The sequence below is a fragment of the Ruditapes philippinarum genome, unplaced genomic scaffold (assembly GCF_026571515.1).
Source record: "Ruditapes philippinarum isolate M1 unplaced genomic scaffold, ASM2657151v2 ctg2125_1_1_1_1, whole genome shotgun sequence".
NCBI lineage: Eukaryota > Metazoa > Mollusca > Bivalvia > Venerida > Veneridae > Ruditapes > Ruditapes philippinarum.
In genome coordinates this window covers 403,955-429,653 of record NW_026856260.1, presented here as the reverse complement: position 1 = coordinate 429,653, position 25,699 = coordinate 403,955, and the positions used below count along the sequence as shown (strand labels likewise).

General features: G+C 32.6%; 1 protein-coding gene across 1 annotated transcript; it reads right to left on the bottom strand.

Annotated features, from left to right (window-relative positions):
• Window positions 1-5,535: 5,535 nt before the first annotated feature.
• Window positions 5,536-9,380, bottom strand: LOC132746015 (Kruppel-like factor 2). The gene is made up of 2 exons (XM_060735063.1): window positions 9,194-9,380; window positions 5,536-8,373 (listed from the first exon to the last, which is right to left on the bottom strand). Exons 1-2 carry the CDS (start codon window positions 9,230-9,232, stop codon window positions 7,135-7,137), a joined length of 1,278 nt encoding a protein of 425 aa, XP_060591046.1. The 5' UTR covers window positions 9,233-9,380; the 3' UTR covers window positions 5,536-7,134.
• Window positions 9,381-25,699: the final 16,319 nt, after the last annotated feature.

The window sequence follows — 25,699 nt, the reverse complement described above, 5'->3', positions numbered from 1 at the left end:
ATGATCAGATAAAATATGTTTCAGTGTTCGTGTACCATGTTTTGTTTAATAAAGTTTATGTTCTGTTTGTTTTGATTACTACTATTTTAGCCTTATTCAATTAAAAATCATAATTTAATTATTCAATTAATTAAAAAAATAAAAAATGTCAAAAAACAACAATTTTTCACCAAATTTCGGCGTTAGGGCATGTGTTAATATGGAAAATCTAGTTTTTGTGTAATTCCAAGGTTTTTCATCATTTTTTGTTAACCTTTTCCCTTATATAAGCGTGTTTCGACGGCTTGATGCCCCCCCCCCCTTTTTGAGGCCTCAAACAGTGAAAAAATGCCCTATTTAGGCCCCAAACACTGTTTTTCATTTGAGAAATGTTGTTAAAAAAGTGACCACTTTTTCGGCGCCGTTCCCCATCCAAATATTACATCAGGGGGTTGCCAGAAGGGGATGTGCTCCCTTTTGTTTGGGGGGTTTGAAGGGGGCGGAGTCCCCCTCATCGCCAAGACAATTTTGGACATGTGACAGGCTAAAAATGGCCTCAGGTCGATCTTAGGGTAACTAGTAACCGACGCTGGAAAGCCTTTTAGTCTATCTCAATTCATTTAGAAGTTGCAGCACTTTGAAATCAGTTTTGATGGAAAAAAACAATGCAAAATAGTGATTTTTGGCAATTTTGAGACGTCCCCCGTTGCCATGGTGACAGGAAATTTACCATTGAGCAAACTGTTACAGAGGCTATGGTGTAGTCAACATTTGTGCCAATTTTCATTAGTATTGAAGCATTTTTCATAGTTTCATAGCAGTTTGAACTTGTTACAGGAGGCTTTTTCAATGAAAACGGCCATTTTTCGCAATATGCTCATGGGGTAAATGGTTAATTCTCGCATTCCTTTTATCCTTTCATTTATTTATATGCTATTAAAATTCTGGTATAAAACAAATTAAGGTAAGACTTATTCTTAACTAAATATGGGGCCGATTTGGTGAAGGGCCGAAACGTCCGGGACCGAAACGTCTTGGGTAATTTGGAGCCGATACGTCTTGGGGCCGAAATGACTCGAAATCGTGTGGTTTCTTCGAACTACTCTTCGAGGAAATTAATCTATGATGAAGAGGTGTAAAAGTGATTTTGACGATTTAACTTTATGAAGAAGTTTGTCCACTTAACAGTTACTTAAATTTAAAGTATTTAGTACATAGATACAAAATGTTTAAACTTAAATTACTATGAAAGTGATTTCTTTTCATTACTAAAGTCGCAAATGTATCAATTATCGTATCGATTTATTCAGGTGGAAATGGTATAAGTATCGATTTATTCAGTATGAAATTGTATAAGTACAATGTATCTTTATTTGTCTGTGATTTGAATAAAGAAGTGGATAAAAATGATAAAACATTAGGTTGAGTGTAACCAGGGTCTTTCAAATTCTATTTGAAAGACCCTGGTGTAACGTTAACTGATTACATTTTTTAAAAAAAATGAATAAATTATTTTGTATTATAAATTATTTAATATTGTGGGAGTATAATATATATTTGTACATGTAGCATAGGTTAAGTTATAAGTACATGTAACATTTTCTCTAAAAATGGTTTTTAACATATTTTTAAGCTCGATAGCGAAACAAGTTTTAATCACTTTTGAGTTTGCTTCGTGGAACCAACCAGTAGGGAACGAACCCATGATTCACGGGTTGAAAGGCAGACACCTTAACATGTAAGTCACCGCCGCCCCCCCCCCCCCGCCTTAAATTTATGACTGGCCTTTATCATTATATCCATTATTATTATTTTTTGTAATTTGTTAATGAAATCCTTTAAAATGAAATGGACTGTTCCAAATTAGAGCCAGTGCATGTACATTCCTTAAAATCCAGCAGGTAATGCGTAAATTTAACAAAGTTGAGAAATTGAGTACCGCTCTTGAGAATTGAGTACCCTCAAGCCGGTGCTAGGAGGCGTGAGGGATGTTTGCACATTTCCATTATCCCTCACGTACAGACTCAATCAAACCGAGTCTGCAATTCTCTTGTAATTTTGTTGTGATTAAAGCTGCCGAGGGATCACTTTGTTTCCAGAATTTTTTATACTTCACAACAGCAGGTGTCAAGTGCTGTGTGGCAGCTGTAAAAAAGTTGCCCCGTACTTCACTTTCAGTGTTGTATAAGTTTTCTGGTCCTTCGGGATCATTGATGCCAGCACTGTTAAGTGTTGAGAATTGAGTACCGCTCTTGAGAATTGAGTACCGCTCAAGCCGGTGCTAGGAGGCGTGAGGGATGTTGCACATTTCCATTATCCCTCATGTACAGACTCAATCAAACCGAGTCTGCAATTCTCTTGTAATTTTGTTGTGATTAATGCTTCCGAGGGATCACTTTGTTTCCAGAATTTTTTTTCCATACAAAAATTATATAATATTAATCCATATTCTGTAGTGAACCTTCAAAATTGTCGAATTTTAAGTCGGAGAAACATATTTTAAAATTTATGTATGAAATCTAATTCAAAACTCAAACTAACAAGTAAAATTCACTCTCATATCCCATGGATCAAATGTGCATCGTGTACAATTTAGCATAACAGGCTGATTATTCTTACCCGATCTTAACTCCACGACGGTAGCTCAGATCACAGATAAAAAGACAAAATGCCTCATAGTAGAAACCTACCCAAATATTCTGGAGTATTAGATAGTAAAGAGACAACTGTGTCGCGTTTGTATGGATACAAAATATAGATTGTCTCCCGTGGACCGCTATCTCTCTTTATTAAGTCAAACCCTGCTTACTAAACACTAAAAAGATGATGTACTGTCATTGCACATTTTAGGTGACGGCATTTATGCCCTTTTCCTGACCCCTACATTATGTTCCCAAGAAAAGATCACGTTGAATTAAATAAACTTGCAATAGCTAGATTATATAGTAATCGGAAGTAACAGAGATGCTTGAGTTCGCAATAAATGACACAGCGTGATTTGTACTGCATATCTATGGCATTTTACTTTGCTGTATGACATTTCTAGCGATTTTGCCATAGCGACCAACATTGTTTCAAAAACTGAAAGGAAAGCCTAAAATCCGATCAAGTTCCATGTAGTACTTAAAAAAAAATAATTGTGATTGTCAAGAAATAATCTTATTTCGTAGCATTACCTGCCGTATAATTTTAATTAAAGTTATCGATTTTCACCAATGCTCGATCGTGTCATGTATTCACGTGCACATATTTTATTTCAAGAGCGCGTGAGGTAGGTATATATCTTTGATATACATGTCATGATACTAGTAGAAAGATTCCCTTTAATAGGTAAGTAAGCAAAGTAGCCTTGTGGTTAAGGTGTTTGTCTCTCAACTCAGGGGTCTTGGATTCGATCATGCTCATGTTTTGTCATGAAGTGGCACCAGTACTGGTTAGTTCCACAGCACTGGAAAACTGATTTCAATAAGCTACACAAACCAAAAGAAAATGGGCAGAACGTTTGGGTCGAATTTGTCTCAGATATATTACCTTGACCGGCAAGGTATTATGGGATTGTATTTTTTATGTCGTTTAGTTTTTTTTTAATTAAATGTGAGATATTGGAGAAATGCGGTACTTAATTGGCAGAATATACATGTAGTATTTACTGAAATATAAACAACAATTAGACACAACACATACTCACCGAGATGAATACACCAATATTATCGTGAAATTTTCATATTCTGTGCATTGCAATGCGACAATAAGTGCAGTTGAAATACGATGCAATTAAATTTCGCAACATAAATTCGTAATAAAGTGAACTGTAAACAACATGATTTCTCGGCTCATTAGACTTAATTAGCAACATAAAGGTATAAATAAAAAAAATAGTGGACCAGTATGACTGTCTTAATAACGATGAATAACATGTCGCCATAATGTGTAAATTCAATTTTAAAAAGCAGTAATCGGTATGCCACAACCACCACTTGGTGAAATAATTCAGTCTAAAAGGCGATGAACTGTATGTCAAAATCACGACTAGGTGAAAATTCAACCTAAAAGGCGGTAAACCGTATACCACAACCAGGTGGAAAATTCAGCCTAAAAGGCGATGAATGGTATGTCAAAATCACGACTAGGTGAAAATTCAACCTAAAAGGCGATAAACCGTATACCACAACCAGGTAAAAATTCAGCCTAAAAGGTGATGAATTGTATGTCAAAATCACGACTAGGTGAAAATTCAACCTAAAAGGCGGTAAACCGTATACCACAACCAGGTGAAAATTCAGCCTAAAAGGCGATGAATGGTATGTCAAAATCACGACTAGGTGAAAATTCAACCTAAAAGGCGATAAACCGTATACCACAACCAAGTGAAAATTCAGCCTAAAAGGTGACGAATGGTATGTCAAAAATCACGACTAGGTGAAAATTCAACCTAAAGGACGGTAAACCGTATACCACAACCAGGTAAAAATTCAGTCTAAAAGGCGACGAATAGTATGTCAAAATCACGACTAGGTGAAAATTCAACCTAAAAGGCGGTAAACCGTATACCACAACCTGGTGAAAATTCAGCCTAAAAGGCGACGAATAGTATGTCAAAATCACGACTAGGTGAAAATGCAACCTAAAAGGCGGTAAACTGTTATCACAACCTGGTGAAAATTAAGCCTTAAAGACGGTAAACCGTTACCACAACCACATCTTGGTGAAATTTAGCCTAAAAGGCGATGAACGGTATGCCAAAACTAGGTGAAAATTCAGCTTAAAAGGCGATGAAAGGTACATGTATGCCACAACCACAACTATATGAAACTTTAACAGTATGCCACAACTAGGTGAAAATTCAGCTTAAAAGCGGATGCCACAACTACAGTCAGTCATAGTATTCCAATGTTACAGTCAATAGAAGATTACTAGATTCAGTCTGGGATATACGATAACGTATGTCCCAGATTCAGTCAACCACAGCTTTTTGTATTACATTATATACTGCGGCAGACAATAATTACTGCTTTCAAATTTAGTTTTACCAGTAGTTATCGTATGCTGCAACAACAAGTTAAAGTATTTTCATTTTAGATATTGGTGTTACCACCACTCATATAAGTTTATTCTGTAAAATAGCCGGTAATGGTACGATAAATTTAGTCTTGCAACTACCACGGTAATATAACACTCGCACTATGACAGCTATCCGCATCAACAGTCATGAACGAATACTCTCGTCGTTCTTTTTACAAGAACATATGTGGCAATCCTTATTTCGGGGTTGACGGTACGGTACAGAAACTAGAACGTTCAGAGTATTTTTTGCCAACTGGTACGTAGGGAAAAAGTAAGTTTCAAGAATGAGGCAATCTAACAACTGGATTGACAAATTCTGCCATGTTGATTATCAATGGCCGGTGTAAACGACATTCTGCAGTCTAGACTCAATGTATTCTTTGCGTCTACAACATCCACTTTTTATATTGTTTCGATTTTATTTATTTTTTGGTGGGTGGGAGTATGCAGGAATAATGAAATTAAACATTAGAAATAAACAAGAAAGATATATTGTAAGTTTCAATAATTTATTTTCCCGATTTTACCGGGTTTTATGATCACCATGAAATGACCAGTCTTGCTGGTTTATACACAGTTGCGACAAGAACCAAACTTCTTAGACGCCCTAGCTGTTTTATTAAAACTATAGCAAACAAATTCCATAAATTTAATACAAGCTTTCCAAAAAGGTATCAAAAGACAGCATTTGGTTAAGTTTTCGTTCTTTATTTTTTTAAAAAGATACAAATGAAGTTACAAATTTTGATTTATATTTTCAATGAGAATAAATAAGGCGCAGCAATAAACTTTGGTTCCAGCCAATGTAAGATATGAGAAAATGGCACATATTACAAAATAAGTAGCAAAATTGACTAGTACAAAAGTGGGGGAAGTTCAAAAATAATAAGTTTGCAAGAAAGCACCAAAAACAAGTTAAACAAAATAAACAGAATAATTAAATTAACAAGCACAAAAAACAAACAGATAAGATAGGAAAAGCATAGAATTTGAGAAAATAATGTTTCATGTAGATTTTCATCCTAACTGGATATAAATGAAGCCAAAGCCTGTTTGGGAAACAAATGGGAGAAAAATCTAAATAAAAAGCCAACGAAAGATAAATATCACTAAAAAGAAGTCTACGTTTTTCTGATTAAATAATTTGTAATGTATAACTAGCTAGGAAAAAAAAGTTTTATAAAGAAATGAGTACACGTGAATCGTGTTACGGCCTGATCATACTAATCAAGTGTTATATTAATTAACAGGTCAGCTAGTTCTCTACCATAATGTTTGAACACACTTAATTGCACATTCATAGTTTCTCGTTCAGTTCTATTTTAATGGAAAAAATATAAAACATTTGAAATATAAACAGCACTTAAAAAGCGAGCAAAAAATCTATAAAATATAATATCATGTTAAATATTACTTAATATACAAAAATATAGAGCAATCGTATACTATTCTATAGCACTAGAAGTTGTACAATTCAGTGCAGTCGATATTTATAATATCATTTGAATATAACATATATATTTCTAAAAAAAAACACTTCTTTTTGTATATTATAATATCTTTCTACAATTTTCAATTTGGTTTAGGCTCGGCAGTTGAAATAATATTTTTTTTCAAGTTTGATTTTCATATTATATATATAAAAATATAACAATATATATTTAAACAAACAATCGCATGACCTTTAAAGTATTTAACAACATTGGTCTCCATGGATACATTAACAATGTATTTGGAACAAAATGTACACCTCTACACCTCCCTATTTGAGCCTCATGGGGCGGCCAGCACCACACTCATCTCAAAAGGTTTGATGTTAGACTTACAAAACTGAACCGGTCAGTCTCTCCAACAAAAATAAACAACCTCTAAGACAATATATTTTAAAGGCTATCCAAAAACGTAACATTGGTGAAAACTTAACTTTTTTCACAATTCAAATTAATTACACACATTATCAAAGTGTAATAATCGTTCAAATAAATACATCAGTCCTTTTGGATTCCTTAAAAATAAGTCTGAGCTCTATATCAGCTCGTATCTGCTTCCATAGAGTGCCTTTATTCGTATAGACACTTGCCTGGATAATGTTCATATGTGCCTCTTCATGTGGAGTGACAGGTGGTCGCTTCTGGAGAAGGCGCGCTCACAGAGGTGACATTGGAATGGTCTATCACCGGTATGTTTGCGGTAGTGGCGTGTAAGCTCATCAGATCGTGCAAACTTCCAGCCACATCCCTTCCACGTGCAGCAATAAGGTTTCTCGCCAGTGTGCGTTCGGAGGTGAGCCTTCAAATGAGAACTTTTTGTGTAGGTTTTGGTACAACCCGGGTGAGAACAAGTGTGGGTTGTCTGGCGTTTGCGGCCCCAGGTGCGTCGTCCACGTTTCTTTGGTTGGACCAAAGCTGGGTCCATGATGCTCTGTGGCAAGAGAAGGTCAACAAACTGTTGTGGCGATGATGGCGGTGTCATCATGTGGGGAGGTAACTGAGTCATGTGACCATGCTGACCAAGTTTTGGCATCAGATGCTGAGACATGAGGTACTGCTGGAACTGTGGAGTCATGTGGTGCGGGTACGGTGGGAGCGTTGAATGCTGATGTGGTTGATGAGGTGCAGGTCTCATTTGCTGTAGTTGAGGCATTGCTGGCAAGCATTTATGGGTGTTGTCTGAGTAGAGATCCGGCGACGAAGGTGGTGATAATTGGCTGGGAATGTTCATGCTATAATGCATCTGTTGTTGCGTATGCTGAGGATTGCACTCTTGACGCATGGGTGTTGCGGTAAAGTTCGCACACGTATTCGAATTTGATGTACATTCCTGTTTTGGTATCACAAGGTTACCATCAACTTTGTTGCTAGATTCAACTTCTGGAAATGTATTTGAAACGGAATTAGCACAGCTTTTGAAATTTTCTAGTTTAATGTCTGGTATGTCTAAGAAACTAGAAGTAAAGTCCGGCAATGAGTTGTCAGCAGAGGGTTCCTGCTTTATTTTCAAACAATTGTTATCATCGGCGTACAAGGACAAGTTATTGTTGTCCATTGTATTTGACAAGATAAAGTCCAAATCCAACAAATCATCATACAGTTCCTGATTAACACAAAGGCTGTTAACTGGAGCCGGTGACCCCATGCTGCATCCACTTGGGCTATTGCACGAGTAATTTGATCCTGGTGATGATGGTGAACGCACTGGTGAAACCGGGCTTGTAGGGAATCCCGTATTTAGTTGGTCCAAGTTCTGCATTATTCCGCTCTCAAACTTCATCGTTTCTTGTTCAAACTGCATAGTTTCCCCATACAGGTATTTCTCTACTTCTTGCCATCCCTGCAGATACAGAATATACATTTTGATTAGATACGAGTTGCTTCGCTTACAGCGTTTAGCTAATAACTGATATACTGAAACAATTTCTTGCGCATACAGACTCGCGCAAGTTGCGTGAATGCGTAAAGAATTTTTTTTTATTTTTCTCTCTCTTTCTTTCTCTTAACTCAAAACTCTTATGTTTACATTTCAATTACTTCGGACACCGTGATCCCTATGTTTGACTAGATGCTTAGGTCTCCATCACGATCAAACAAACTAAAGATAAGAAAACTAAATCACAATTAATTATCTAGGTCTAAAGCGGGGGACGCATCATTTATCATACACTGGTTGCAGTTTGTCAATTTTTCGACATTTATGTTTTAACTGATTAACGCAAATAATTTTGTGAGTTATAACTGACCGTATGTCAATTGTCAGAACTGTCTAGCGGTAATAAATTTAAATTAGAGTGTCCGATACTTTTGTAATACAGCTGTGGCAACTTATTTTAAATAAAAGTGTCCCAGATAATTTTCTGAGTTTAAGAACAAGTTGTTTTAACTTTTCAAAGTATAAGAGATGTAAACATACATAATTGAATTACAATTTTAACTATGGTCAGCGTTTTCTCAATAGCTTACTATACTAGCACAGTGTAGTTTAATAAACAAATTCAATCCAATGTTGTAATTAAAATAAAAGCGTGCACAAAGTTTATGATGTTGATATTTAATCGTAGCGTTTATTAATGAAAACAGACAAATTACCATTGTAAAACATAAAATTAACTATTAAATGTTTTAGTCATTTATTAAAATAAGTAATTTGTACTTACATCATGCATTTCGCTGCAGTTTCCATTACTTCCAATCATAATTGGCAACTAATATCAAAGACTTAAATAAACACTAAGATCAACTGTCACTCAATTTGCATAAGTTCATATAATCAGAGAAAATCAAACATGTGTCCGATCTCAATGCAATTCTAAAACATATTGAAGTCTTGTATGTAATGTATATCTAAATATCAGAAACGCAATGTATTAGTCTGAATGTATATGTCACATTTCGTCTCTCGTCCAATCAGAAGGCGCGTTATTAATAGCGGAGTATATATATACAGATTTTCACTACAGGTAATTCAGTGTCTACCAAACCGCCAAAGTGAGTGGGAAAAGATTTGTTTCACGAAGTATTACTCATTTGTTTCGCATGTGAGATGACTTAGGTTTTTTCTCATGTAGCAATGTAAACAAATACAAGTAAACATAGCAAATAAACTTAACTAATTTGAAACAAAATCGTCCTATATTGTAAACATTTCACAATTTAATATCACATATTTCTTTTACTTGACTAATTTATATAGGAGAAATATGTCATAATTTTCAGTATGATTTTGTAGCGTGATTATTTAACTTAACTTTTTGTCAATATATGTTACTAATACTTATAAATAACATTAGTTTTAAAATTCGTGATGTTAAGTTAACATTTCGAAAGGTGATGAGAAATGATTTAAACTGGCTTAAATTTATTTCTGACAAATAGATTTATATTTGTTAGACCCTGTTTATAAACTCTCTCAACAAACTAGTCAGAAACTACAAATTGAGCTTATTGTTGTACAAATTTTATATGAGTTTACCTATTATGAGTATAATTTAGTAAACGAAAATAAATCTGAATTCGTTGAAGAAATGACCAGACATGTACATATATACATGTATGTATGTATGTATGCATGTAAATGGTGCGCTAATGTAATAATCACGAACCTATGCTTCCAGTTAAGTTATCTAGCAAAATCGACCTGACACAATATAAAATACATTTGATCTCATTAAAAGATACTGCGTGCGACCGTGCGACTTCTTTAATTGACAAGGCAATTAAGATAATTCTGCATAGGATTTCCATGCATAGATTAGAAGCAATCTATAAATACATATGAATGGTTTAAAATGTCTGCAGAAATTATTTATGAAGTCCCGATGCGTGATACAAAGTTTAGCATTAAAGATTGATCATAAATTAGTTAATTAATTTAATACAAACATACATACTTTATAATTAAAAAAAAATATATATATATACATGTACAAGTAAACATATAAGCAGAATATTTATATGTCATCTAAATATACATGTCCTTTCTATAACACTTGATAACATAACGGCCTGTAATTGACAAAAAGCAAACAAAAAGCATGATTTTACTTCAAATCATATCTGTCTACATAATATATTATAATCATATTTTGCCCTACATCATATGTCTGTAAAATGTTTTTACATTTATTAATCTTCATGGCAGTGATGAACCCACTGAGCAGGCCCATGTGCTAGCTCTCTAATTTGGAAACAAAAAAAGTGCATTTGAAAACTAAAAGACCGTCTGTGACTGGTTTAATGCTGATAAAAAAGAAGAGATCTCTCTAAGATTAAAATTTGAAAAACATGTACAGTATAGCAGGAAAAAAAACTTTTAGAAACTATTTATAGCATTTTTCTTTCTTTCTTCATAAACTTTGGAAAACAATTTGGTTTTGTTCTATTTCATATCAATATATCTGAAACAAAATGATACATACGGGGACTGGCGGAAAATTAAGTGCGATAGCATATACTATTTATTTTCTCTAAATGTAATAACTGTACTTCTAATCGATTAAACGTCCCTTAATTTGTATAATAGACTTGTCATGCTATGAATTTGGAACTTTCCACTTTTAATTAAGGGATCTCTGCATTAAAATGCTATATATGGTACAGCTTCACGTCAGGCGTGATTGACTGGCCCCATTCTGCTGATCTTACATCTTTATCGCCCCGAATTTCTGAAATAATTATACTTGTGCATGATCCATTTTGGATCTTTCAATTATCAATTTTGGTTTATACTAGTATATAAAGATGGGACTTAAATGTTCTATGTTGGTCAGCCTACAGTATAAAACCTGTCAGACTGGTCAGGGATATGCAGGCTGGTCTGGATCTACACTGGAGGAAAAGATTTATCTCATCCGGTTCCTACAGGTTACAGATTAATTAGTTTATTATTTAAACCTATCACTCATAATCTATTCTAGGAGTACAAAATATAATTTTGGATTTGAAAGTACGGAAGTTTCAATTTTTTTTACACGTGAACCCGGAAATATTTAGCATACCTCTTGCATATCGTATGATTATACATGTATTACAACAATAGGTTTGTTGTTGGAAAAATTCATAGTGAAATAATCAAGAATTTTCCTAGTCTTAAACTAAAAAGTAATTTATTAATCTTAGTATCTTCAATTTATGTTTAATAAATACAGAAGCGAAATTCCTCAAATGTACATACATGCATTCGATACTCTACATTCCAGATCGATTAATTATTAGTGCATTTGAATTATAGTGAATTCTACAAGTTATTTTCAGTAAAAAAATGCGAAGAAAATCATTTTATAAGAAAATAAAGAGATAGTCTTAATATTTATAAACAGATTTATGAAATATTGTATTAAACTACCAATAAAGTGTTTTCAATTTCTTGCCTCACGTGACAGTTTTTGTTTCATACAGGAAGAGTCTGTACTAAAGTCGATATATTTTTTATTGGCTTCCCTATATTTCAGGAAGAAGATGGGTGATTGAATGTAAAAAAAACAACAACAACAAAAAAAAACAAACGTCACTCTAACAATATGGGTAGATTTTTTTCTCTGTACGCTAAATGTTAATCTTAATCAATCGTACATGTATACGACTTTTGATGAATAAGTCAAATACAGGTTTGCGTAACCCTTAAACCGCTATCTTGCTCACACAAAACAAATTAATCATCATTTTTAAGTAAAATTTAAAACAAATCCCGACTGAATAGCGAACAGTGCAGCCGGTTGATTAGATCGTGTGCTCTGTTCGTCAGAAGGATGAGCGACAAGGCCAAAAGCGACACAAACGCTTTACTTTATCAACAATCGCTCGTTATATCATACAAAAGCATAATTAATATCGTGCTGAGAAGTAACTAAATAGAGGTCAAAAAGCATAAAAACTTAAAAATTTAATTTCTTACATAGAATAGTTAGGTGACTCAAGCAGAAATATGCGTAAAAGATAATTAAGAAATATACTCATAAATAAATTGAAAAGCATATTTCCGGTGCTATTCATAGCCCGATTTAGAGAGCAAATGATCTGAAATTGTTCACACAAGTTATTGGTCTAAACCTACATCAAATTCTTGACAAATTATATGCAGACCCGTCATGTTCATAAACCTCAGTGGAGTCCCTTTAATGTGACCACTCCTTGTAGGTCAGTTGAGCCATCTAGCTTGTGTACAGTTTTAATATAACACAATGTGTGATCAGCGTCCGAAAAAAATTAACCAATGATATTTCTACAGAAAATTTAAGTTATTATTCAGGAACGAGATTTGATCGCGACATTTTCACATAGTGGTAGCCCATTTTCGTGACTTTAGATGACATACCGTGACAGAAAAAAATATTTAAAATTCTACTTCATATTTTAATCCATATAATTTCCTGTTTCAATAAATAAGAATCTTAAAGGAGAAAAAAAACGCTCCCCAGTTATCATTCAAAAATTATATTTTAATTGCGTTTCCCGTGGGATTTGGGTCAATGTGTCCCCGAATGGTGGTTCGACACTTGATTAATAATTTGTTAAAACCTAATTATTTTAATTTCCTGTTATAATATCGGACCATTCTGTACATGCGCATATACAGATCAAGATAATTAGCTCAATCCTAGTTCTGTAAAACTTCCTTATGACTTTTAAGAAGTTAAAATATCGCAACTGTCTATTTTTACAACTACTAGTATATTATCTTATTTTCAAAAGTACTAAACAATTCTTTATTTATTCTTTTTAATCCACTTTTTTTCAAATCTATTTTTTCCCCTTAAAAATGATTTTGTTTCAAAACATAGCAAATAAAAATATGATTAAATGTAGTATGCAAACCGCTTTCTAGCTTTTATTACATACATATATATAGGAATTATATGATATATTAAATCAGATATAACATTACCGTTACTATAAGGTCAGAAAAACGTTACATAATGCGCATTATATATAATAAAACAGATTTATCTCAAGGGTTTAAATAAGATCTATCTATCAGTTATCGATGGCGAGAAAGTAACAATTGCTCCGTAAAATATATATCTTATTTTCGATTTGATTCATGCTAAAATTTATCTGCCTATCAGACATATCAAATACATTTTATATTTTGTTTCACTGATTGTGCGCAACCAGGCGCAATGTGGTAAATATTGATAAAGCTGGAAGAATTTACCGCCTGACCTCCAGATATAATTACGACGAGACGGTAACTATATACATACCGTCACGGACCTATATACCTATTACCTATGCCATAACTCTCTGCTCTGTAGTTTTTAACTGTTTTATATGTCAAATACTGGTTGAAACTTCCCACAGCAAGTAGATGGTATACAGCTTCTTTTCTTCTTTTCTGTTTGTCTTTGCAACCTTTAAGTTAATACAGCATCCTTTCCAGTCAGTATGTTTGTCCTCAGCCAACCAGCTTACATTTTTCAAGCATTCCAATTTGCTTATATGTTTATACTTTACCATTATAATCATTTTACTAAATAAGCCTTTTAAGCAGCTATGTTTGAAATTTAATTATATTTTTACCTTTCTGAAATCAGCCTATTTTTAAGTCTGCAGATTCATCTTACGGAACGTAGCTTTCTTTTCATCTTGAATCAGTCATCTTACTTTTTCTGAAATCAGCCATATAACCTTTAGCCAGTTATCTTGCTGAATGTAGTCTCCTTATCAGTCTGTATGATTGACCTTTATGGCCTTTAGCCAATCATCTTAATATATAAAGCCTCCTTTTCAGCCTATATGATTGAATTTTGACCAGTGACCTTACTTAATACACTGCCTCCTTTTTAGTCTATTGCTTGACTTTCCCTAAATCTTTCTATGTAAAGTATTTGCTTGAACTGAACATAACCACGAACAGCCTCTTTTCCAGCCTCTGTGCTGGACTTTTATGCTGGCATGTGTTGAACTGCAAGTGAAAAGTCTTTTGAATGATGATTTCTATGTTTTAATTTCAAAATACTATATAGACAGTTAAAAATACATAATCTTATCCGCATAGGCGCAGAAATGCACACTTACATAGCTCTATATATTTATGTTATTATTTATTTTAATATCGCTAGGACCACCATTTAGTTCAAAAGACTCGGCAATGTAACAGTATTTGATTTACATACTAAACCAAGAAACAAATGTACAGTATTAATAGCCTTAGATGTCTATACTAATCCCCCAATAAACTTAAGGGCATAAACAATCCAGATAAGCGTCAGGTCCAGGATTTGAACCAATTTGATATTTTGAAAAACGGGAAACTGACAAATTAATAAGAATTTAAGAAAACGCGCGAATCTCGTGCAGTTGATATAGTAACTACCGTCTTAAAAGTTATATGAAGGAAGTTTAACCTAGCGAAACATGCTAATTTTCCCCGCGCTGGGCTAAATTTAGCTCCTATAAATACGAAGTTTACTTGTAATTTGTAGGATAGATGTAAAGCATACACTGATGTGAACACATCATAATGTTAACCTACAGTATAGGCAAACATAAGACTATTGTAAGGCTTAAGAAGTCAAAAAGTACATTGCGTAATATTAACAAGATTTAAGAATATCATTTTATAAGGTTACAGTATTGTATAGATGAATTGTTTTGGCAGACGACAAATTGATATTGTTTAATTATACGGTATTTTAACATGTAGTTAATAATAGGGCATTTTTTCATTTAGTTTACGCGTTACCTTAATGTATTAATTATTTTTAAAACAATACATTGTAATTGTACTAATAACGAGCGGCATTCCTTGCATTCTCGGTAGTAGGATAAGTTACAAATAGTCAGCGTTCGTTAAACACATTGGCTCCTTGTTAAAATCCTGGTATACCATTGTTCACGCTATACATTCTGCAACAGCAAAAAAAAAAGAATTAGGAGAAAGAAATAGGATGTGGATGCTGGCAAGCATTGGTCTTCTGATTCTATTATTAAATGGCCTTATGTTTATTGCCAATTTCTCAAAGAACGCTATATGTATATAACTAAGATCAAATTTGTAGTATCAATTTGTAACAAATATATTGTTTGTGCGTTACATTGTAACAAAGCAAAACCATACAAGGACATAGGCCGTGCAGGGGGAATTATGCAATATATGAACTAGGGGACAAGACCTTAGAATAAGGGGTTATGAACATTCGTTGATATATAGTTACTTTTGTAACTTACCGTGAACGTCACGTTCCCTCCTATGCCATCAACGACAAAATAAAGTTAAAATTGTCCATTTACTTAAAAGTATTTCAGGCCCTTGAAGGTGGCAATCTGTAATTCATTGTTACATAATATCTGAGTTGAGGACATCACTAGGCACACATACCTGATTCACGTTTATACCAACGAATGCTAAATTCAATACATTTCATACGTGAAAAAAGACATGCCTATCATTTTGGCATGTTCATAATATATAAAGATATGTGTTATTTTATCAGGTATGATGGTCAAAAGTGTGATTTTCATTGTAAATAAGATATCGGGTTTCTGGTTAAAGTGGTAGTTTAATATCCAGTAAACAAGTTTTAGGTGTTTGAAATCAACATGCTAGGTTCGTTTCAGAAAAGAAAACAACAGCAACAACAAAAGCAACACCAAGGAACAACAACATCAACAATAACAGATACTTTAACAACAGGCATTCAAGATTGTGTGGTTTCATATGTGCGCCAGCATAGATCTGGGGCATTTAACTAGCACCTTTTTATAAGCATAAAATCAGTAAATCTAAAAAAATGACATTTAATCATCATTTCATGTCGGCTAATAGTTATGTCACCCTATCCCTCGACCCACTCCCATACACGCGCATAAAGTCATGTATTGAAATCCCTAGCTCGTCAGATCATACTATAAATATAACTTTAACTAAATCAACATAAAAAAATTATCTATTAAAATATTTCACTTTGTTTACATTTAATCAGTAATCACCAAATTTACCCGATGGTTTCACATATACGAATGAGGATGCAGATTTCAGACGGTGTGCTTTATATACCGGTTATTTTTAGCTAACATTGTTTATTGTTGGGTACGGAAGGTGAATGTAAAAACTATATCTTATTTGACGTCATAATACCATCTACGGATATAACTGATCTGGCGGTGATGATGCACAAACTTTACCCGTATATTTAATGATCGTGACAATGTTTGCATTAAAAGTATTTAAGGTAGAAATTCCCACAATTTTTTTTATCATCAAGACGAAACTATGGTAATAGAAATTTGTTTGCCAATGAAGCGAAGTTTGAATAAATTGACAAAAGATCAAAAGGCACCGACGTCATTTGTTCTCAATGAAAGCATTCCGCGGTAACTTAAGGGTAACATTGTAAACATAAAATGCATGATGCGGGTGAAATCATCTAGAACGGTTGATGCACCCATTACCGATGCACCGATCCCGTCATGGTTGTGACACTGCATTGCAAGTACAAGAAACTGTTCCACAGTATTTCCCGAATAGAAAAAAATCTTCTAGCAAATTGGCGTCCAGCATGGAGTTTAATATTTTTTTCTATTTTTGGTCTAATTTAACCTCGACATGTCTTAAAACCTGTCCCTTTCCTCATGTTTCCGTTACTTTTTGCAACATCATTGCGATTATGTCATATGGACTTAAACACAAGGAAGAAACAATCCTGTTCGTATGGACCACAGATGTTATAATATTCATTTGAAATAATCAATGTTGACAGGGTCAAGATTTTATCAATACTTCATTGAGGATTATTTTAATACCATTCAATTTAAAACACCTCCTCCCCCGCTTTTTAAAGATAATTTATTCACTCGTCTCTATCTTGTGAATAAAGTACGAAAGTGTTGGTGGATATTTGTGGCTTTTACCCTAATAGGTAATTTTACGATGTGTGCCTTGGCACGTTGTCAAAATACCTGTGTTTGTAAAGTTTTACGTTTTGCGTATCTGCGCAGTTTTTTTTTAAATATATAAACCTTGAGCAGTTTTAAAATAATATTTGTAAACAATGTTAGAACAGGCATGGAAACAACAAAAAATGCAGCCGTTAAACTTTCGGTTTAAGTGACACCGTGTGGAACTACTTAACACCAGTATTGAACGCTTATGTAAAATAAGCAAGGTTTGGCTTCGTCCTGCAAGACATATTGATTTTAACAATACCTTTTGCAGACTTCAAGCACCGCAATAATAATGTGTCTCCTGAAAATGTAGCTATATATTGGTGTTGTCTTCGGGCTGAATGAAATTATCAAAGTATAAGATCTAATCAAATTTGTAATTAACTTCTGGTCTAGTTTTTTTTCTTTTTCATTTAAGATGACCATTTCTCTTTTTCTATAAGAACAGCGCTTTTTGTACAAGTGCACATTTAATAATTTGGTTTATGTTTGTTTTGAAAAAAAATGTTCATTCGCTATAACTTTAAATGTTTGAGTTAGCTCTTTCACTTGTAGATTTAAACTTTTATTTTGAAGTTTAAACAAGATAGAATGATGCATAGCTTTGCATTAAAATATGCAAATTAAATGCACGTATTTTGATATCGTGTATTTAATGTAGGATAACAGTAACACAACAATACTGGCGTGATAATGTGTTGCTATTTACCAAAACAAACCTAAAAATGCACGCTGCAATAAATAATAATAAAACATAAAAATGATAAAATATAACAGTAAAATTGATGGTTATTAAATGTGCTGAATGTAATTTTGTAGGCCAAGAAATAAAGGAAGTGCCTGAAGAGGATTTTGCCTGGTGCTGCGCATTTTTATTACCTGATGACAAACAAGACTGAAGAACGTTGTCAAAGGAGTTTGGTGTGTTGTAACCTTGCACATTGTTGTCACTATCGTCATATTCACAAAGTTATCAGCAATGACTTGACATAAGGTGCATTTTTTTGATGGGATGATGACAAGTGGGTTTTTTTGCATTTTATATCGAATGATCAATAGCGAAAAAAGAGGCTTGTGAAGGCGGGCTCAAAAAATTAGGAAAATGAAATTAGAAAAACTGGAACTGAAACCAGTGTTGATAACGAAGATGTTTCTAAGCTCAAACGGCGGACAGCCATATTTTGTTTTGAGTCAATATGTCACAAAGATTGGTATCAATGACAGTGTTCATATTTTAATTTTTACAGTTAATTATAATTATAAATCTAATATTTAGTTATGATATGGATATGATTATTTTTCAGAAGTACACCATTATTCAAATCAATATTAACAATTAAAAATATGACAAATAGAACCTTTTAAAAAGTCTAAATCTCATTTTCAGGGTTTAATTGATGATGAATCCAGACAAATTGCTCCCAATTACTGTGCTCAAATATCTATTTAAAGAGTTAAGACTGAAAATTTGATAATAGTCATTGCACTGTTATTTAAAACACTCCTGTATGAATGCATTTTTATATGTTATCATCTTATGCATTTTTTTTAAAGAAAAAGCCGTGACGTTGCAACTTTCGTCTTTCAGACAAAGCACCATTTGTTACCTTATTTTAGCTGATGGCGTTCCGGAGGTTTCCACGTGATCATGTCTGATGACGTCAAACAAAAACATTGTCACGATAACAACATTCCACTACATACTTGATGGCGACCTATTTTCAGTGTTCACCCGTTTGATGTTAAATTAATCTTCAAACAAAGATAAAAACGGTTAAATATACCTTACATTCATAAATCCTTAGGATTCGGAAATCACGAAAATGGAAACTCGAAGATACCTTTTGACCCAAATTATAATTAATCTAGGACGCGATATTATGATATTTTGTGAGGCAGTTGGACACAAACATTCCAGTACAACAGACGTAAAGTTAACTAGCCATTCAGCCATATATGGTAACAAATTAAAAACGCAATAAGATCTAGTACTCTGGTTATTATGAAAACGTTCGGCCATAGGAAAAAATAACAATTTCGAAGATGTCCCATTTTCACAAATCAATACGCTATTTTTTGTAACTTTTTTCAACAACGATTGTAAATAAAAGGATAACAAATATACAAATATAATAGTTTTCCAAAATTACCAAATTTGGATTTTTAAACGCCGCTAGACTTATCGTGTAGTAACAAAGTTCTATATAGTTTATAGTATCCATAAATAGTAATTATTTAAACTATTCTGAATTATGTTCTATTTGAAATCCGAATCAGATTTCAATTTGGCCCTCAGAGCCAATGTAAGGATAGGTAATCGTTTCGCACTATTCTTAATTTACTCTAAATGCTGTAAGTACGTCATTTGAATTTCAATTAGCCTATTTAAAGATCTTTTATGGTTATTTCCACTTTTGAACTTGACCTGTCAAATAACCTCTTAAACTGTATATATAACATTATTAACATTGTAACATAGAGTTAAATATAAATTACAATAATGTCTACTTAACCCTATCTAACATTGCACTATTATCAGACTTAAAGCCATGACCAGTGTAAACAGACTATGTTGACATAAATACTTAAACGAAATTCCTACCGGTGCTACTCTAACATTTTTGTTCATATGAGTGGGGCAAAAAAAAGAGAGAAGGAAAAAAGAGAAGATAAATATAGCTTCAGAGAAAACGTAGTGTCCTTATGTTCCATTTATTCGAACGTACAAAAAAGCAACAAATAAATGCATTCACTGTGTATATTTCTGATTCATCTTAAACTTAAAGTTATAATGTAAATCATGTAAAAGTATAGGGTTATCAAATAGGGATGCAAACATTTTTGTAAGGAACTAGTTTTTAACAATATAGTTGTAGAGTGATAAGCATGTTTATTACCGATATTTACCAAAATTATATAACAATTGAAGGGTTGAAATTATTCAGTAAATACAGGTACGAAATTCTGTCATTATCATGAGCAACGGTCTTTTTGTTGTTGGTGTTGTTACTTGTTTGTTCGTTGTTATAGTGTTGTTGCTGTTTTGAATTTAAAGATGTAAGCTTTTTTAATGTTAATGATGCATGTAGAGATGTGAACCACTGTCTTTTGTTGTGTTGTTTTTGGTGTTGTAGGTTTTTTTCATTTATTCGTTTCCTTGACACACGTGTAATTTTTGTCCCATCATAAACAGTCTTGTTTATCATATTTCCTTCTTAGGGTACAATCCATAAACTCCCTGGTAACTGAAAATGTAATACACGAAATGAAAGCTATGACACTATTCAAACATTTGTTGCATAAGATTGTGCAGAAATAAATAACACGGCTTTGTAATTAATACCGTCGTTTGCCATCATTTTATCCAGGAGACATATCCGTTAACTAACTGTCTAAAACTTTGCTATGATACAATTTGTGCCAATGGCCGTTATCATACTATTATGGCGGGTTTTATCAACCTTCTTTAAAACTTCTTCACCATTGCGACGCCAAAAGTCTACCGTTTATTACTTTACTATCTCCAAGCCATATTTGTATACAAAATGATGTGTTGCTTGATTTATATAGCGTTACATTGCCGGTTATTTGTAAACATGTTTTCTTTTTTTATTGTCTTCAGATATGACTCAATGTAAAATATAGTGGTACAAATAAATTTTGTATGAGAAAAATATGTAATATAATATTCAATGATAATGTAACATATGTATGAAAAGTTGATATGTTTAAATTGATAAAAATATGAATGTATCATAAATGTAAAGTACATAACAAAAACAGAACTTGATTTAAAAAATGATATGATTTCAATAAAAATCGTATAAATGTTGCTTCTATTTACAAAATAATGTATAAAACGCACATACATATACCATAAACTTATATAACAGTTAGCTTTGTGCCTATAACAATGATACATTTATGTACATTGCGCAGTTTCTTAAAATTCTGAGCCGATTACTTTCAAATGTCATACAAAAAGTACTTTATGTGTGGTATTTAACCATATTAGTAAACACACGTACATCAGACTTCATTGCCAAGGCCATGCTTAAATAAGTCAAAGTCAAGATCAAAGGCAGGTTAAAAAATATGGGAAAGACATCATAAATGAGATGAGAAGGGTTTTTTGTTCCTGTAATCAGATCCCTTTCCGTCAATTTTAACACTGATTACACCTGAAAGTGTCTGTACAGTTCGGGTTTTATATTCACTGTTCGTGTAATATAAGAGGATACATCTGATACAGTGTCTAACAATCTTATTAATGTGCCAACCGAGAGACCTTTGCATGAATAAAGGTGTTAGGACACACGCAAGTGATGCCATATTACATCTTTGGTGTTATTTTATCATATCACATGTAACGACAACACGTGATTTTGTGATTATTCTTATTGAACTTGAACTTGACCCTTTTTCTGATTCAAAGTTGTTTTTTAAACTAATGAAAAAGTCGAGTATTATATTGCATGGATTGCCAGATTGTGACATGTTCTTGTAGAAATATTTGCCACGTTGCTTTTTTTCTAAACAACGAACATATCAAGTTTTGTGAAGGGAGAGGTTGCAAATTGGTCAGACAAATTATAACACCACAATATATCTATAGAAAAAATTATCCTCACACATTTTTCTGTCTTCTTTTAATGACCTTAACTTTTATAGAACATTTCTTTCTTAAATTTATTTCAGAACAGTTATAAGGGAAGAAAAACAACGAAAAAAGTAAAATAACCTGACTTCAAATAAAAAGCGAAAAACAGCGAACAAAAATACAAATGTCAAATACTAGCGGAACAATCTGTTGAAACCCAATCATTCGTGACTTATTCTTTGGTCTTCCTTCATATATCCAAAATTGTTACTTTGTTTCTCTTTTATCTATTGTAAATGATCTATATTAAAAATATTTTGAACATTGTCCAAAAACATGTCAAACACGAAGTTTAGCAGTTGTAGTTTTTTTTGTCATTTGCACTTTTTTGGCCTATACATTATTAAATCCATGCGTTTTTTTATTCATAATGTTGTTCAGAATGGCCCGCCCTAAACATTTCCAATCACAAATAATGATTGCTTTTAGCATGCGTTTACCCCCTGTGAAGCAAGTAATTTCTCCACCCATGAAATTTATAAGTTTATACATTTTTTTCCTGATATGAAAGTTAATCATTGAGATTGCAATAGATGTGAACAGAAATTGATGTTATAGTTTTTTTTTCTTTCTGTAAAAATTTGTGATAAATGAATTGTTTAATTATAATGTCAAATTCAAGCAATGATTTAACAACTTTGCTTGATTTCCTGTTTACATTAATTATTCTCAAATGAATTGAATTGAATAACTCCTTTATTCTAATTGATAATTATTTTACAATATATTTTTAATTATTTGATTTATTAATTGATGCATGCACTAAAATAACGATGTTTAGTTTGTAAATTGTCAGTGCATAATTTGTTGTTATTGTTTTGTGTTTGCAATTCAATGGACTGGAAATTAAAGTTGAAGTTTATACTTTTCATTTATATGTGTATATGATATGTGCTAAGCTTATCTGCGGATGATTCTTAAGTCGAAATTTCACAATTGTTATGTATAAATGTCAGATACTTCTTAAGGCGGTGCTAGGGAGGGGAGGCGACGGTATTTACCGTTACCGCTAAAGGCTCATGCAAACCGAGTCCGCATCATATCATTTTTGCCGTTTGGTTTTGGATGTTATTTAATGTGTATGGTTTTCTGTCTAGTTTATTTGATAAGTTTGTGTGTAGCATAAGGATTATGACTTTTAACACCAAGCAATTAATCAAAACTCAATGTTTCAAGAATTTTTAATATAAATTATATACAAATGTACATTCATAAATGGGGAAAATAAATGTAATCTATATTAATAATAATTCAATAATTATATATTACTTTAAGGTTGTTCAAATTGCAATTTTAACACACAATCTTTTATTTAAGGTGCATTACTATAAAACGTGTGTAGGGTGGGTACTTTACAATTGTACGCATCGACAACCATGTATAAGAATGGGAGAAAATGGTAGATCTCCGGGGATGTGAACATTGCAAACTTGGTTTGATGGAGTCTATTCATGAGAATTAATGAAAGGTGCAGCAGCACCGGCCTATATATTAGTGTCATTTCTATTGTGTTTAGGGGAAAAGAAAAATTGAATTCATTTAAGCATGTCAATCTTCGAACAACCATTTCAGTCTGTCTCTTATACAGCCTACCAAAACATCCCCATTTTAAGCGATGTCAGGAAAACACTGAGTTCAACTCCGTCTAACCAACTCAGTTCACTGTACATTTAGCACCCTATACCCTTTCTAAAACTGCAAAGTTGTCAGGACTTGTTCATAAATACGCTTTTTTACAAACAAAAGCAATAGTATGATTTCAAAATTCCCCCTGGTTATCATTAACAATGCAGAAAGATCTCGGTGTTTACCCTGATATTGTTTGGTATTGTAGAATTCTTCATTACACTACATTAGCACGTCGTTATTTTTTCCCTTATAATCCTTTTTTCTCTCAAAAATATGCACTAATGGTCTTAAACATAGTCAAAGACTAAAAGGAGCATATTAAGTATCGAATCGTTCACTTACATTAACCTCAGACAAAACACTCTTTACAAAATCAATTTGTATAACAGTGACCATATTGTGTTAAGTTTAACTCTGTAATATAAACCAAACAATTTAGATAAGTATTATCTATACAAATCTGTCCATTAAACAATAAACATATGACAGTAATTTGAAAGAAAATATATTGATAATTTATTGAATCAAATTTCTGGTAACTGATATATTTCTAAAAATCTTAAAAAGGAAAGAACGGACAAAAGAATGCCAAATAAAGATTTAACAGATAATGTCAAACTATTTTAACTGTTGCAAATTACTGACCCGATGCGTACTTAAAGTAAATGTTAATTCGACAAAGGTATACAATTATTGAGATAAAGTGGACTAAAATATACAAAAATGATACAAAGTATAACTCTTTTGTTTGTTGTATCTTAAAAGATAATAAAGGTTAAATTTTGAAAGTTTTATGGGACCTTAACTAGGTGTAAAGTAACAAAAAGTGTTACATTTATTATATTTTGTGAAATATCATGGCACCAATGACGTAAATACCTCTATTACAGGTCAAACATATCCAAATACTTTCTACGTTCCTGATTATATCACACAGTCCTAAATATTTGAGACTAAAATGGTATAAAATTTAAACTGACTTCGTGTTTTATAAGGACCAGTCCTCAAACTCTCTTGAAGAGACAAAAAAAATAAGAGAACATTAAAAATCATTATCTGAAAATGAAGATGAAAGCCGAAAGAACTCGAAAGTCGATGTCATTACTTTGCAGTGTCCATATACAATGTAAACCCCGTGACAATTTACCTTGCAGTCGTGTTAGTTAGCTAATATCTTAGACGAGCTTTCCTCAACTTGTTCTTTTCGCATTTTGGTTTTCATAATTGTGTTTAGGTTTTATCTTTTTGGTTTTTATAAGTAAATATGTTTTTTATAAGTAAATATGAATATGATTATGACATACAACAATAAAAGGATATAAGCAATCGTTCTAAATATACATGTTAATTTTTAAACCCTTGTGCATGCCTCATGAAACAAGCTAGTTCTAACCATTTTCGTTAAGTTGTTCGGCATAATTAGATAAGAGTGTTGGTTGTTTTTCATATCTTGCTATTGATGAATGTTTTTATTTTTTTAGTTAATATCTTCTTGGCTAGTTTTCTAATGTTACGGAGGGGATTAGTTTATAAGTTTCTCGGTTTGTAGAATTCCATTTTGTTGTAATACGTATACTTATTGTGTTTGGAATAAAATCAGCAGAAGACTAATATGAATAGATATGGATTCATAATTCATAGGTGCTTGTAAGAATGTATTACAATTTGAAAATGAACAGCAAAATCCTTTTAGAGTAAAGGTGACACGGTTGATATTTTGACATTTCAAACTTATTCCAATTTGTATATCCAAAAATAGAAGAAGAAAAAAAACCAAACAGTTTGTTTATTTGAAATTATGTTTTCTTTACCGGTCCATATACCATTAAAGATTAAGGGTATTTTTGCGACAATTTTTAGTATTGTTTTGGCGTGTGTCAGATATGTTATCTCCGTACGGTATCATATTAATGTTGGCAACACTTCACGTATGATTTGTGTACGCAAAGATATCCTAATTCGGAAATATCTATCAATGAATACATCATTG